Source organism: Crocuta crocuta, unplaced genomic scaffold, assembly GCF_008692635.1.
Source record: "Crocuta crocuta isolate KB4526 unplaced genomic scaffold, BGI_CrCroc_1.0 scaffold270, whole genome shotgun sequence".
Classification (NCBI taxonomy): Eukaryota; Metazoa; Chordata; class Mammalia; order Carnivora; family Hyaenidae; genus Crocuta; species Crocuta crocuta.
Window position 1 is genome coordinate 3,991,528 of NW_027527569.1, and position 15,680 is coordinate 4,007,207.

Below are 15,680 nucleotides of genomic sequence, written 5' to 3' on the forward strand. Positions count from 1 at the left end.
AACATGTGACTTTTTTTTTCTCTCTCAAAAAAAAAAAAAAAAAGAGTGAGATTAGGAGAATCTTAAGCAGGCTCCATGCCCAGCACAGAGTCCCAACACAGGGCTCAGTCTCACAACCCTGAAATCATGACCTGAGCCAAAATCAAGAACCAGAGGCTTAACGGACCGAGCCACCCAGGCATCCTAAGCATATGATTCTTGATCTCAGGGTTGTGAGTTCAAGCCCGATGTTGGGTATAGAGATTACTTAAAAATTTAAAAAAAGCAAAATCTGGAAAATTAAAAATAGAAGATATTTCTCTTCCATTCAGTGCAAATTTTTCCTCTCAGTGCAAACCCTCAGTAGACTAAGGGCTATAACTATAAGCTGTTTCTCTAAGAAAATGTTTTTCAGAATTATAGCTTGATATGGACATAATCTTTAAAAGTAGAATTTTTTTTACATGTAATACAATATAAAGTTTTTATTAAGAAGCTAAGTTAGAAGGATAATTTAGCAATTATTTTGTAAAGCATTCTGTTCTTAGAATAATAAACTCAAAACCTGTTTTAAAATTTAAATTGAGGTGGTCATTTCTATCCTGTCAAGAAACCAGTCTTCCCTAAGATGTTCTGATTCTATGTTTCTTTTTTAAACGTTTATTTTTGAGAGAGAGGGAGAGAGGGACAGTGTGAGTAGGGGACGGTCAGAGAAAGAGGGAGATACAGAATCCGAAGACAGGCTCCAGGCTCTGAGCTGTCAGCACAGAGCTTGACACAGGTCTCGAACCCACAAACCGTGAGATCATGACCTGAGCTGAAGTCAAACGCTTAACTGACTGAGCCACTCAGGCGCCCCTGGGCCTTAGCTTCTTTATCCACAAATTGTAAGGGCTGACCCAGATGACTTCAGATGGTCTTTATGGTAACAAAGGATAGTTGTGAGGTGCACAGGCCTTGTAGTCAGACAAGTTAGATTCAAATCCTGGCTTTGCCACTCACCAACTGTGTGACCTTAGGCAAGTTAGCACTTAACTGTAAAGTTAAGACAATAATGCTAATACCTATCCTTCACAGGACAATTCTATTCTTTTTCTTTTTTTTAAATGTCTATTTTCGAGAGAGAGAGAGACAGAGCGTGAGTGGGGGAGGTGCAGAGAGAGAGGGAAATATAGAATCTCAAGCAGGCTACAGGCTCTGAGCTGTCAGCATGGAGCCCGAAATGGGCTTGCACCCACAAACTATGAGATCATGGACCTGAGCCAAAGTTGGATGCTTAACCCACTGAGCCACCCAGGCGCCCCCACAGGACAATTCTAAATACCAAACAAACCTGCCTGTAAAGGTCTTAATATAACATTGCAATATGACAAATTAACAAAAAAATTATAATACAATTATATGACTTAAAAATAGACCTTATATAGGATCATGGGATATAAATGAGGTAATGTATATGTTAAACGCATATTAAATTTTTAAATATATACATAATAAAATGAGAGAGAATACAAAGAAGAATCTGAAATTGATTTCTGCCATTAAGAAACTTGCTATCTGGTAGAGGGTCCATGCAGTGATTTGAAAACCACTGATATATTTTAATCTAATGTTTCTATTAAGCCATGGATATAGAATCTTTCTATATGCCCGTGTCTTTAAAAAACAAGGTAAAATAGTAGCTACTCCATGGCTGAAACCAGTGTTTCCTATGAACAAGTTAAAGATAATTACTCTGGATTATTCTAACTCAAACCTGGTGATTTATGGAACAAAGTAAAATTGCAAACCAAGTTTAAGAAACAGAATTTAGTCACCTGTTCCCAGGTGATAACATCCTGAATGTTCAATAATGTAATTATTACTTAATAGAGAAATTATGAAGTTGAAATAAAAGTATGACATTTTTACACATTAGTATACTACTAATGCCTTGTCATTTGCAGTTTTTGTGAGTTTCCCATTATTGCTAGACTTTTGTTAACTTGCATAGTGGGATGGTAGGTGGTACTTAGGGTCATCCTGTATGTACAGCCAAAATATAGCAAAGTGGCATATCTCTCTGGAACTAAAAGAAATGCCATCGCTATAAGGAATACAGCATTCTTACCACCATGGCTGGTCCCCAAGGAATTTAAAGTGCTTTCCTATTTGAACAGTACATCATTATCCAACTTTTCCTACCCTTCTCCCCATCTCTCTTGGTTCCTTGCCTTTTTCTCCACATAATTTTCCAGCCCAGGGAAAAAACACCTGTCAAAATGCAGAAGGTGATGTTCTCAGTATTTTTATGTTTGAAATTTTTCATGATGAAAAACTTTTAAAAAAATACAGCCCAACTACAAAGTTATCTGTAGCTTTGATGGTCAGTGCACTGACCAAGAGTATGAGAGCATGATATGTGTCATAATGTACAGGGGCAGGCTCTGATTTCTTTGCCTGATACAAAATAAGTATTTGTTAATGGTAGAGTATTCCAGTCTATTGTCAAAGCCAAAGACACTATTATTTTTCTCATTATGAGAACATCAGATGGAAAAATGTAAAAAGGAAGTTTAAGGGAAACTACCTAGGGATATTGTTAAAATGCAGATGGGCACCTGGGTGGCTCAGTCAGTTAAGGGTCTGACTCTTGGTTTTAGCTCAGGTCATGAATTCACGGTCATGAGTTTGAGCCCCGAGAATCCCTGTCTGGGATTCTCTCTCTCCCTCTCTCTGCCCCTCCCCTGCTCGCTCTCTCTCTCTCTCTCAAAATAAACAGACTTAACAAGAAAATACAAATGTGTTTACTCAGTTGAGGCTGAGGCACAGAGTGAGATTCTGTATTCCTAACAAGCTCCCCATGTGCTGCAATGCTGCTCGCCTGGGAACCCCACTTTGACTAGCAGAGAGCCTAAGACTATGCTGGTTCTATGGTAACGACGCCTCCTCTTAACATAGAGCTTTATCTTAATGGATCTGCTTTCCATAATTTGCACAAATGGAAAAGAGAACACACAGGCATGTTAAGTAAAAAATTATTTTCTACCTTCTATTTTCAGTCTTTCAGCTAATTCTTTACATTTAATGTACTTCTTCAAGGGCTCTGGAACAGCTGTGGCTAATAACTTCATGTCAACTTCTTCATATTTCAGAACATCTAGAGCTCTGCAAGTACACAAAAGTGTCATTAAGATAGGAGTCCAAAGGGGTGCCTGGGTGGCTCAGTCAGTTAAGCGTCTGACTTCGGCTCAGGTCATGATCTCAGGGTTCGTGGGTTCGAGCCTCACATCGGGCTCTGTGCTGACAGCTACCTNATACTATTATCAATAGATATTCTGGCATACCTGGGTGGCTTAGTCAGGAAGATCAACTTTGGCAGGTGATGATCTCACAGCTTATAGGTTTGAGCCCCACATTAGGCTCCATGCTGACAGCTCAGAATTTGGAGCCTGCTTTGAATTCTGTGTCTTCCTCTTTCTCTGCCCCTCCCCTGCTCATGCTCTGTGTGTCTCTCTCTCTCAAAAATACACATTAAAAAATTTTTAATAAAAAAAAGATACTCTTAATTCTTTCCAAGTACAGTCACCAAATGCAGTAACATCTGCAACACAGTAGAACCTCAATAAGGCTAATGTGTAATTCTCCCCAATTCTCTCCTTTTCTTTATTATGAGAAATAAGCTGTTGGTAAAGACTGCATTGTTATCATCCATTTGGCCTCCCTTTCTTGTAAGGACAAAATCTCAATCTGATAACAAGGATTTGATTGAATTCTCTAAGAATTTGCATCTAAGCTCTTGTCCCATGAAGGAGTCATCCTCTTGCATGCCCAAAACCAGCTGAAGATCTCTTTTTTGCTTTTGAGAACTCTCCAAGTCAGAGTAAGAGGCCCTTAGGTGTATATCTTAAGTCTCCGCAGAATAAACTGATGATAAAATGATGGTCAAGAGCTTTTCTTTTTTTTTTTTTTAATGTTTATTTTATTTCTGAGAGAGAGAGAGAGGCAATTTCTACTGATCAGGAACTTTAGGCAGCTAGTTCTCAGTTCTACTTTCACTACCAGCTCTGGATAGGCTAAGTTCTCCTGGGCCAAAGCAAGGGGAGAGGAGAGCAATATATGCAGCTAATAGAGATGACTGCTAAAATTCCCAGGCATCTTTCACAGCTCACCAAGAGAACATGCTTAAGTACAAATGCTGACAGGTATTTCAGGTGAGATTTGCAATAACTTGATTCATTGACACTTAACTAGAGAGAGAAACTTCAGGTATGTTTCATCTTCAGGTATGACAGCTCCTTAGGCCAGTTTAATCCCTTTTAAACTGATCTCAGACTCCTTGGTATCACCCACTCCCACTCTCTTGCCCTCCCCTAAGATGGAGTGAACTAGACCAGTTCTTGCTCTGTTAATTATTTACATGTGGCTTTTTGGTTGTAATTCATTTAAAAGGTTATTGCCAGGGCAACTAAAAGCAGTATATAATGAATTCCATTGTTGTCAAGACCTTAGTTCTACTTGGTTGAACTATGACACTGCCCTAGGCTCACCTCATTCCTGTGGTCCCAAGACTGCAAAACATTCTGCAGTTTAGTTCTCATTTTGTTTGGTTTTCACAAGATTTACTGATCTGTACAATTTCCCTACATTTACTGCCTTAATTCATTTTGCTTCTATTTACTAATTTTGATCTTTCCCTTCAATAGATCACATCTTTAATAAATTCTGTCCATCCCAAACCAATTAAATCAATTAATTATCAAGTCAACAGAAAGTCAGATCTGTTCATGGGGTACCTGGGTGGCTTAGTCGGTTAAGCATCCGACTTTCGCTTAGGTCATGATCTCGCNAAAAAAGAAAGTCAGATCTGTTCATCCAAGGGTCCCAAGTCTTCCCAGGCCTCCCAGCCAACCTACTTCACTGTTTATTCTATTACCATAGTTATGCATTATCACCCTTTGTGGATGCTTGACTCATTTCTTCCTCAGATGGCCTGCTCTAGGAATGTCCAGAAATTCGGGGCAGTTCTGCTGTGCTCTCAACTAATTACAGAGGCCTCACCTCATAAGCTACCATGAAACCATATAACCCTAAGTCCCAAAGGAAAATGGCTGGATTATGTTTTAAACTATAGAACATTCTGGAGCACACCTAATGACTAACCAAAATTACCTTGGAATCTAGCAGGATGGTGATCTCAAAGAATAGCCCTTGACCATCCAACTTAATATTTTTTAAAAAAACAGTTCATTTACAAGCCTTGGAGCTGTTCTCAGGTCTAACCTTCAAGATCTACTTTGAGTCAAGCCTAAGCCTCAAAGTTCAGAGCTCTGACACAGAAAGGACAAGTTATCGCACTACAACAGAACTTGAGACAAGCTGACACATATGTGTACTTTCCTATAATTCTGGCAAGAAATGCATGTGCAATTATTTGAGTATCTCTTCAAAGTCTGGTTCAACTTGTATTTAGCACAGAGCCTAGCATGTACACAGTAAATGCAATAAATGTATTTAGACCAATTTTCTATCTTTCTAGCTTTATAAAGTGAATTCATTTAGGGAGGCTGAATGCTAGACTGTAAGTATTCTGCTGAAATCAAATGTAGTAGGGGGGTGCCTGGGTGGCTCAATCGGTTAAGAGTCTGACTTCGGCTCATGTCATGATCTCATAGTTTGTGGGTTTGTGCCCCACTCAGGGCTCTGTGCTGACAGCTCAGACCCTGGAACCTGCTTCAGATTCTGTGTCTCCCTCTCCCTCTGCGCCCCCNGGCCCCACTCAGGGCTCTGTGCTGACAGCTCAGAGCCTGGAACCTGCTTCAGATTCTGTGTCTCCCTCTCCCTCTGCGCCCCCTCCGCTTGCACTCTCTCTCTCAAAAATAAAGATTAAAAATTTTTTTAAAAACCCAAAAAATGAAAAACAAATGTGGGGACTGAGACCCTAGTTTCTCCTGAAGGGAAAAATAACCTGAATTAAAAAGAAAAGCGTTTGGCTAAACTATTGTTTTTTTAATCACCTTAATAAAATGGCTACTCCTAGGATTAGTTTGGTGAAAATGTCAAAGTGATAGCCTTTTCATTCATATTTTTATTCACCGATTAGCATTTTAGATTGTGTTAGAAACAGCCTGCTTGCAATGTTATCTCAATACACATTAGTCACATTTAATGCAAATTTTAATTATATAAATTTGAAAGAGTGCAATATTTGTCAAAACAAAGCATGATGTTATAAATTCTCTGCACAAAGTCTAAAACAATGTGAACCTTCCTAAATTTAAACACACACCTGAAATACTGAGTGGATTTTATAAACTATGTTTATACTATTGCCATCTCCCAGTGCCACTTGGCTGGTAAATAAATCTATCCACCATCCTCACTTGGCAATCAGGCTGTTGTTCCTGTGACTAAGAGTCCCTACTTACGCAGGTTCTTTAACACTGATCATCACTGTAATTAAAAATCTGCTTAATATCCTCTATTACCTGCCAGTGCTCTGGGAAATTCCTGTGAAAATGAAAACTTGGGAACAGAAGTTATAAATGGTAAGAGACCGTGATGAGATGAAAGTCAAAAAAGGACACATTATGCTGGACTGTTAATCAAGGAGAAGGCACTGGAAGACTAGAAATAATAAAAAGCAGTAATAAATAGGCATACCTTTAAGTCCACAAAATCCCTCACAAGGAAAACAGGCTTTTTAAAAAAAAAAAAAAAAAAAAAAAAGGAAATATATTGGAGACATACCTGCAAGATAATGCCACCATATTTGCTTCTAAGCTACAATGATTTTACATTCTGCCTTCTGGGCACCTCCCCACCTGAGTTAGCAAACATTTTTTTTATTAAAAAAATTTTTTTAATGTTTTTTTTTAAGAGAGACAGAGAATGTGTGTGTGGTGGGGGTGGGGACAGAGAAAGAGGGAAACACAGGATCTGAAGCAGACTCCAGGCTCTGAGCTGTCAGCACAGAGCCCATCATGGGGCTCAAATCCACAGACCACAAGATCATGACCTGAGCCAAAGCTGGACACCTAACTGAGTAAGCCCCCAGGTGCCCCAGAATACATTTTTTTTAATGAGAAAAAAAAGTAGTGATGCAGAGTTTGAACTGTGTAAAGTCCTTAGGAACATATCTATGAAGCAAAAGCTCTATATTAATGTCCTTCAGATTCAGAGTCGATATAACCAGAATGATAAAAGGATGAAATAAAACCCTAAACGTATCAAGGGATTGTTCAAGTGAGTCTACAAAATTTAAAATACTCTGCTTAGTCAAAGAAGTTTCTAATTGCTCCATACTTATAAAAGAATGCAGATTGACTGTATTTCTTGGTGTAACCTCTAAATCTTAGGAAAGCCAGAACTCAATGGGAGCCACAGAAATATATTTAAAAAATGAAAAAATAATTTAGAGTCATATATATTTTAAATACAGAATAAAGAAATAAGTTATAGCTAAGTGATTCTGAGAAGAAGCCAAAAGTAAGCTACGTTCATTTAAAATAGGGAATCCACAGGTAATGTTTCTCTAAAACAATCTCACTTTTCTGTAAAACATGAGAAAAGTATATATTAAAAGTGCATACCTGAGAGGCAGACTTTTATCAATACTTATAGAAGCCTGTGGAATTAACTTTTTCCATTTAGAACTTGAAAACTCAATGGATTTTAGCACAGAAATGCCTTCTTCCAAAGACGACTTCATCCAAGAAGCTCTTTCATATCGTTGTTGTGACACACAGCCAACTTCCTTATACCCTAGAAGAGAGGGAAAGAATATGAGAGAGGTTTTAAGGAAGACTAAATATGGCTTCAGGACTCAGTGAAGAGAGATACCTCGGGACGTAAGCCTGCTGTCGGCGTTATCAGGGCGCAGTGACAAACGGAACTCTGCTCGGCTTGTGAACATGCGGTATGGTTCGTTGGTACCCAGTGTGGTGAGGTCATCAATTAAGACTCCTATGTAGCCTTCTGTTCGACTAATGACAAAAGGAGGCTTGCGCTTGACCCGAAGACTGGCATTGATTCCAGCTATCACACCCTACAAGAGGACTGAAATGTTTAAAAGGCCATTATGAACTGAACAGTGACCTACCCTATTAGAACACTACCTGGAAAAAACAGCATGGGATAGTAAGAAAGCAAGGACTGCCCAGGAGCGATAGAACAGAGAAAGAAAATGTGATTCTTATTCAAAAACCAAATACAGGTAATGTACCACTTTAGAGTGCTGTATTTCATTGTTTTGAAAAATATTTAACATTCCTGATAAGCCTCAGGTGGGCTAATATATTTTAAATCCACCCATAAAACTCTTCTAGCCTTTTCCCACTCACAAGTAAAAATAACATAACTTCTCATTTAAAAGGAATATGATAATTTTCAATAATGTTATGTTAAAAGAACTAAATTTTGTCTTTAAAAAAATTTCAGGGGTGGCTGCCTGCTCAGTCAGTACAGGGTGTGACTCTTGATCTCAGGGATGTAAGTTCAAGCCCCAGGTTGGGTGTAGAGATTACTTAAAAATAAAATCTTAAAAAACAAAGTCAGAAAAAAAACTAATCAAACAAGGAGCTCAGAAAAGAGAATTAAAACCGAAAGTGTCTGGCACAGCATAAGGAACACAGTCAATGATACTGTAATAGCTATGTAATGGAACAGATGGTAGCTACATTTGTGGTGAACACAGCATAATGTATAAACTTGTCAAATCACTCAGTTGTATACTTGAAACTAATGTAACATTTCTGTCAACCATACTCAAATAAAAAATAAACAAAAACAAAAAACAAAACCCACAAGTGTTTTCAAATAGCAGTCATCCCTGTATACCCTGAAACAGAAATAAGTCTTTCACTACAATATGAGTTGTATAAGATCTATATAGTTATCACAGTAGATGTTAAAAGGAGAAATACCACTTAAATAGTCCTTTTCTGTTTATAGTAACATCTGAACAACATCTTACTTGAGCCGCAGCTTCCTCATAACCAGTAGTGCCATTTATTTGGCCAGCAAAGAAGAGCCGTTGCACCAAATGAGTCTCAAGAGAAGGAGCGATCTGACGGGGGTCTAAGTAATCATACTGAACACCATAGCCTGACCAAAGAATGAATGATACAAAATAAGTAAAAACAGAGCTAGATTTACCTCAAAGTAGAGACGTAAAGATGATCACTAAATGCTCTTGAAAAACAAAGACTATTTTAAAATGCATAGATGTTGGGCTTTGTCTTCTGAGGCTCTAAGCAACCATGACTATAGCTAAGACCTCCTCACTGTCTACTGATGTGATGCTGAGTTCATATTGAAGGGCTGCTGTGATTCTCTTTACCTGGTTGAATCATTTTAGCTTTCTCCAAGCCTTTGATGCACATGATCATTTTCTCTTGTAATTCAGCTGGTAGTGTCACAGATAACCCTTGGGGGTAGATGAGGTCAGAATCCATGCCTTCAGGTTCCAACCAAACCTGATGTAGACGGTTTGGAAAACGCAAAACCTTTGATTCAATGGATGGACAGTATCTGGAAAAGGACAATGAAATTCAAAAATTTAATGAAGCAAGCAAAAGAGGGTTGATGTCACTCCTTAAAGTAATGTTCTGTCCTTACCGGGGTCCTCTTGTAGTTTCCTTAATGTGACTATTAAGGTGCAGGTTCTCAAGGACAATCTCATCCACTTTAGGGTTGGTGTGAGTCAAGTAACATGGCAGCTGATCTTCTGGCTAAAATATAGGAGCTACTTAAAACAATGTTCTGCTTCTTTACTAGTTTGTCTTTTACTTAAATAAATTATACACATGATAGCACTTAATTTTATAGACATTAAACCTATGCATAATGCTGAGCACTACTTAGGGAATATTCTTGCCAAAAACAACCCAAAAGGTGAACCTAAATTTAAATAAGCCTCTAGATCTACCAGTTTACAGGGAATACAGAAGGTGAACGAATGTATTTAAGGTACCAGAAGGATGAAATAAGAGAAATCCAGAATGTGAGAAACTCTAGAGAACAGATGACTCAGTTTCTTCCACATATGAATGTCAAAAAAAAAAAGGTGGGGGGAACTGTTATAAGGCATATCATCCAACTCAATGTGTGGTCCTTATTTGATAGGTATGATAATGTTTTGTGGTTGGTTTTTTTTTTTTTTTAACAAAGTTCTCATCTGTTAAAGACATATACCAAAGTATTTATAAGTGATATCTGGGACTAGAGCTTTAAAACCTAACAAGAAGAAACATGTTAAAGAAAGATGAAACAAGAATGCCAGAAAATGTTATTTGAAGTTGGGTGATGGACACAGAGATTCATTACACTGTTATTTCTACTTTCTATAAACTTGAAAATTTATAATAAACAGATAAAGTATGTATACACACACACACACACACACACAGGTATGTATCTATATCTATTTACAATAAGAAAGTTGCATCACAATTTACATTTTACCAAAGCAAAAATATAAGTGACTTACTCAAGACAGCAGAATATTTGGAGCCACTTATTAATATAACAATCACCAGAAGCTAGGACCATCAATTATTAGTCCTCAGTTCTAAAGATACAATGTTTTTTTAACTGCAAAGGCAGGCAAAAAAGTATCCTGTACTCTTCAAAAATACCAGTATCATGAAAGACTGAGGAACTGTTCCAGGTAAAGAGAAATGACAATTAAATGCAGTATGTAATCCTGGATTGGAAAAAAAAAGGTTGCTATAAAGAACAATATTGGAATAATCAGCAAAATCTGACTATGAACTTTGTAACAAATAACAGAATGTATCAATGTTAAATTACCCAAATTTCATTACTACAACCAGGTTATATAAGAGCATGTATTTGTGCTTAGTTGAAATGCATATTGAAGTATTTAGAAGTAAAGGGTCATGCTCTACAACTTACCCTCAATGTTTTGGGAAAAAAAAAGAAGAATAAGAATAAATGTGTACAGGGTGCCTGGGTGGCTTAGTCAGTTATGGGTCTGACTCTTGGTTTTGGCTCAGGTCACAGTCTCATGGTTTTGAGTTTTAGCGCTGCATCTGGCTCTGCACTGATAGCATAGAACCTACTTGGGATTTCTCTCTCTCTCCCTCTCTCTGTCCCTCCCTGCATGTGAGTTTTTTCTCAAATAAAATTAAAAAAAGAATAGGGGTGCCTGGGTGGCTCAGTTGGTTGAGTGCCCAATTTTGGCTCAGATCATGATCTCACAGTTCGTGGGTTTGAGCCCTGTGTTGGGCTCTGTTCTGACAGAGCCTGGAGCCTGCTCTGGATTCTGTGTCTCCCTCTCTCTCTACCCCTTCCCCGCTCATGCTCCGTCTCGGTCTCAAAAATAAATTAAACATTAAAAAAATTAAAAGAATATGTATATTACTGTTTTATAGATTAAATATATATATTTCTGTATATAGGGAGATAAATATGGTAAAATATTAACAATGGGTATGAATTTCAATGGTTTATAGGAGTTTGTTTTAATCGTCTTACAATTTTTATGTAGGTCTGAAAGTGTTTCAAAAAAGTTTAAATAGGTAAAATTACTGAAGAAATGAAAGTTAAGAACTTATGGGGAAACACCCAATTAGCCAAATTAGCTAATCCTTTTAAAGATTATTTTTTTGCACCCTAAGCAATAGTGATATAAAGTGAATTGTGAAAAGTAGAAGGGAAGAAGAGAGAAAGGAGGAGGGAAGGAAAGAGGGAAGGAAGGACGGACGGAAGTAAGAAAGGAAAGGAGGGAGGAAGGAAGGGAAGAGGGAATGGAAGGAAGAAAGGAAGGAAGAAGGAAAGAGGAAGGAAGGAAAGGAGGAAGGAAGGAAGGAAGGAAGGAAGGAAGGAAGGAAAGAAGAGCTATATCCTGCTGTGAATAGCCACTGTCAGCTGTAAAGTTAGATTTTCTTCAATTATCCTACCTTAATCCACACTGTCTCATTGATAAAACTGAATGGTATGGATGGATTATCTGGCATCTGCTTGTTTAGAATGTTGAAATTAATGGACTCTTTGGCAATTCGGGGTGGAGTCCCAGTCTTCAATCTTCCCACCACAAACCCCAACTTCTCCAGAGTCTGGGCCAACCCTATGGAAGGCTGATCCCCTAAACGTCCTGCTGGATGCATTTCCAATCCAATTATAATCATGCCTCTCAGGAACGTCCCCGTAGTCAGAACCACACTCTCTGCATGTACGGTGCTTCCATCCGCTAGAGGTTAAGAAAGAGTAAAAAATGTGCTCTGTTAACAAGGATCAAATTGGAATGTGACTATTTTAAATTAGAATTACAGAAAGGGGCTCCTGGGTGGCTCAGTAGGTTAAGTGTCAGACTTTTAATTTCCACTCAGGTCATGATGTCATGACATGGGATCATGGGGATTGAGACTCTCAAGGGGCTCAATGCACAATGCTGAGCCCAAAGTCCTCTCTCTCTGCTCCTCCCCCACTCATGTGAGCACACACATGCTGTCTCTCTCTCAAAATAAACAAACATTAAAAAAAAAAAAACTACAGGGGCATCTGGATGGATCAGTACACTGGTTGAGCGTTCAACTCTTGGTTTTGGCTCAGGTCACAGTCTTTCAGTTTGTGGGTTTGAGCCCCACACAGGGCTCCATGCTGACAGTGTGGAGCCTGCTTGGGGTTCTCTCTTTCCCTCTCTCTGATGAGAGATGATGTCTGTATGTCTGTGTGTGTGTCAAAACAAATAAGTAAACAAATAAACAAACAAAAACTACAGAGAAACTTTAGAAACTTAAGAAAGAATTTTAAATGAGTTAAGAAGGCTATATGCTATCAAGAATTCAAGAAAGCTGGGAGGTAGAATATAATAACATCTAATATAATAACTGATTCACATGTTTCTAAAATCATGTCACTACTAAAAATTTAGTTTCAGTTAATTTTTAAAATTAATTTTATACATCTAGTTAAACATGACTGACTAACTACCTCATATGATTACTTCTCTCTCCTAAAACTCCAAGAAATAATGAAATGAAACAAAGGGGCAAAAAAGGTTATAAAACCACAAGGACGGGTAATGGGAAAGAACTTGTCAAAAGATGAGAACTTTCTGGGACACCTGGGTGGCTTAGTTGGTTAAGCGTCTGACTTTGGCTCAGGTTATGATCTCGCATTTTGTAAGTTCAAGCCCCACATCAGGCTCTGTGCTGACAGCTCAGAGCCTGGAGCCTACTTCAGATTCTGTGTCTCCCCCTCTCTCTGCTCCTCCCCTGCTGTGCTCTCTCTCTCAAAAATACATAAACATTAACAAAAAATTTTTTAAAAGATCAGAACTTTCAAAGTTCATTTTCAGAAGACAGAAAGCAGATGGAAGAACAATAACTGATCTAGCAGAGGGGAGAAGGATATAACTCAAGAATCTGAGGAGAATATACCAATGAGAATGAAGTAATTCACCCTGCAAAGCTCACAAGCTGGGGAACTGAAAATGAGAACTGAGGAACATAGAAACAGGTTGGAGCTGAAAATGAAACAGTTAATTAACTCTCTATATAAAGGTTTTATGTACAGACAGACCTATCTTATAAGAGAGAGTCATTGTTTAGTGGGTACTAACAATCAAACCAATTAGAATGATGAAAACGTTCTGGAAATGGATTGTGGCAAGAGTTGCACCACATTGTGAATGTACTTAATGGTATGGAAGGGTATACTTAAAATTGGCCAAAATGCCAACTTTTATGTTATGTACATTTTACCGCAATAAAAATTGTATTGTGCCTATAAAATATAGAAAGGTCAAAAAATAGGATTTAAAGATCCTAAATTAAGTAACAGACAATGTATAAACATTTTATTTTGTTTTATTATTTTTTTTTAATGTTTATTTTTGAGAGAGAGACAGAGAGAGGAGGTGACAGAATCTAAAGCAGGCTCCAGGTTCTGAACTGTTGGCACAGAGCCCAATGTGGGGCTTGAACTCACAAACCGCAAGATCATGACCTGAGCCAAAGTCGGAGGCTTAACCAACTGAGCCACCCAGGTGCTACAGAAGTATAAACAATTTAAAGGTATAAAGGTCTACACTAATTAAAACAATATAATTCTTAAATCTGGAGAGGAATGGAGGAAGGGGAGAGAAAAGGAAATGAAAATAAAACTTATTTAATAAGTATAGAGGAAGGAAAGTCAATAAACACTAACAGAAGAGAAGATTTAACATATTATATAAAATTGTAGTTACTAAGGTAAATCACTAGAACAAAAACACAAACTTTTAAAAAAAGAAGTAGCTCCCAAAAGCAAAGCAAATACAAAGACACAACAGGGGTGCCTGGGTGGCTCAGTCCATTAAGCTTCGGACTCTTGATTTCAACTCAGTTCATGATCTCAGCCGAGCGCTACGTGTGGAGCCTGCTTAAGATTCTCTCTCTCCCTCTGCCCGTCCACAACTTGTGCTCGAGCTCTCTTTCAAAAAAACAACAGCACAGAACAGTGTGGATAATATGCTATTGCTACATGAAAAAACTCACATATATATCTGTATGCATGAAGATACATAGATATACAGATGGAGACTCCACAACTAACTAGAAATGCTCATGAGGAAGAAAATTGGTTGGTTGGGGAACAAGATGAGAAAGAGACCACCTTTTCACTCTTCCTCATGTATATGTATTCCCTACTCAAAAATTAATAAATCTATAACAAAAATTAATTTTAAAACAGGGGAATTAACTCAAGATCTGTATTTGAAATAATGAGATTCTCTAGCACAGCCCTCTTGACATTTTGTTCCCAGAATGCCAGCAGACAGCCATAGTAGTCCCCCTGGCAGAAGACTGATTCTTCTCCTTAATCAGTCATTGATGTTTGGTACCTCAGCAACAAAAAGGCCAGTCCAACCTCTAATTGCCAGATTATAGAGATTGGATAGAAATAAAATTTAATTGTGCACACAAATATCTTCCAGTGTTTTACTGCCTCATTTAAAAATCTGGACCACTGAAGTTCCCTATAGACTTGAGGAAGGTCATGTACATGAAAGTAAGTGGCTAAATAAACAGAATAAAGAATCTGGAGAAAGCAATACATAGATCAAAGGAAACTTCAAACTGGTAATTAAAATCTTTATATGAATTAAAGAAGATATTAAATGTGCTCGCTTCGACAGCACATATACTAAAGAAGATATTCAGAAACCAAAACAAGATGCTAAAAAAAAGACACTATTTATAAATGGAAATACGGTAAAATTTAAAAATCCATTACAGGGGCACCTGGGTGGCTCAGTTGGTTAAGCGTCCAACTTTGGATCAGGCCATGATCTCACAGTTCGTGGTTTCGAGCCCCATGTCAGACTTTGTGCTGAATGCTTGCTCAGAGCCTGGAGCCTGCTTCAGATTCTGTAGCTCCCTCTCTCTCTGACCCTCCCCTGACCACGTTGTCTCTCTCCCTCTCTCAGAAATAAATAAAACATTAAAAAAATNTGACAGGGGCACCTGGGTGGCTCAGTTGGTTAAGCGTCCAACTTTGGATCAGGCCATGATCTCACAGTTCGTGGTTTCGAGCCCCATGTCAGACTTTGTGCTGAATGCTTGCTCGGAGCCTGGAGCCTGCTTCAGATTCTGTAGCTCCCTCTCTCTCTGACCCTCCCCTGACCACGTTGTCTCTCTCCCTCTCTCAGAAATAAATAAAACATTAAAAAAATTTTTTTAAATAATAAATAAACAAAACAAATAAATAAAATA

At 38.1% G+C, this 15,680-nt stretch overlaps 1 protein-coding gene across 2 annotated transcripts in view; it reads right to left on the bottom strand.

Annotated features, from left to right (window-relative positions):
* MTO1 (mitochondrial tRNA translation optimization 1) overlaps positions 1–15,680 on the bottom strand; it is a 33,228-nt gene that overhangs the window by 4,562 nt on the left and 12,986 nt on the right. For both annotated transcript variants that reach the window (XM_077770330.1, XM_077770340.1), the window contains exons 4-10: positions 11,883–12,172; positions 9,577–9,689; positions 9,299–9,489; positions 8,933–9,063; positions 7,801–8,005; positions 7,551–7,722; positions 3,008–3,126 (exon numbers count right to left, since the gene is read on the bottom strand). In XM_077770330.1, coding sequence (XP_077626456.1) covers positions 3,008–3,126; positions 7,551–7,722; positions 7,801–8,005; positions 8,933–9,063; positions 9,299–9,489; positions 9,577–9,689; positions 11,883–12,172 — 1,221 coding nt within the window. The remainder of the gene's footprint in view (positions 1–3,007; positions 3,127–7,550; positions 7,723–7,800; positions 8,006–8,932; positions 9,064–9,298; positions 9,490–9,576; positions 9,690–11,882; positions 12,173–15,680) is intronic.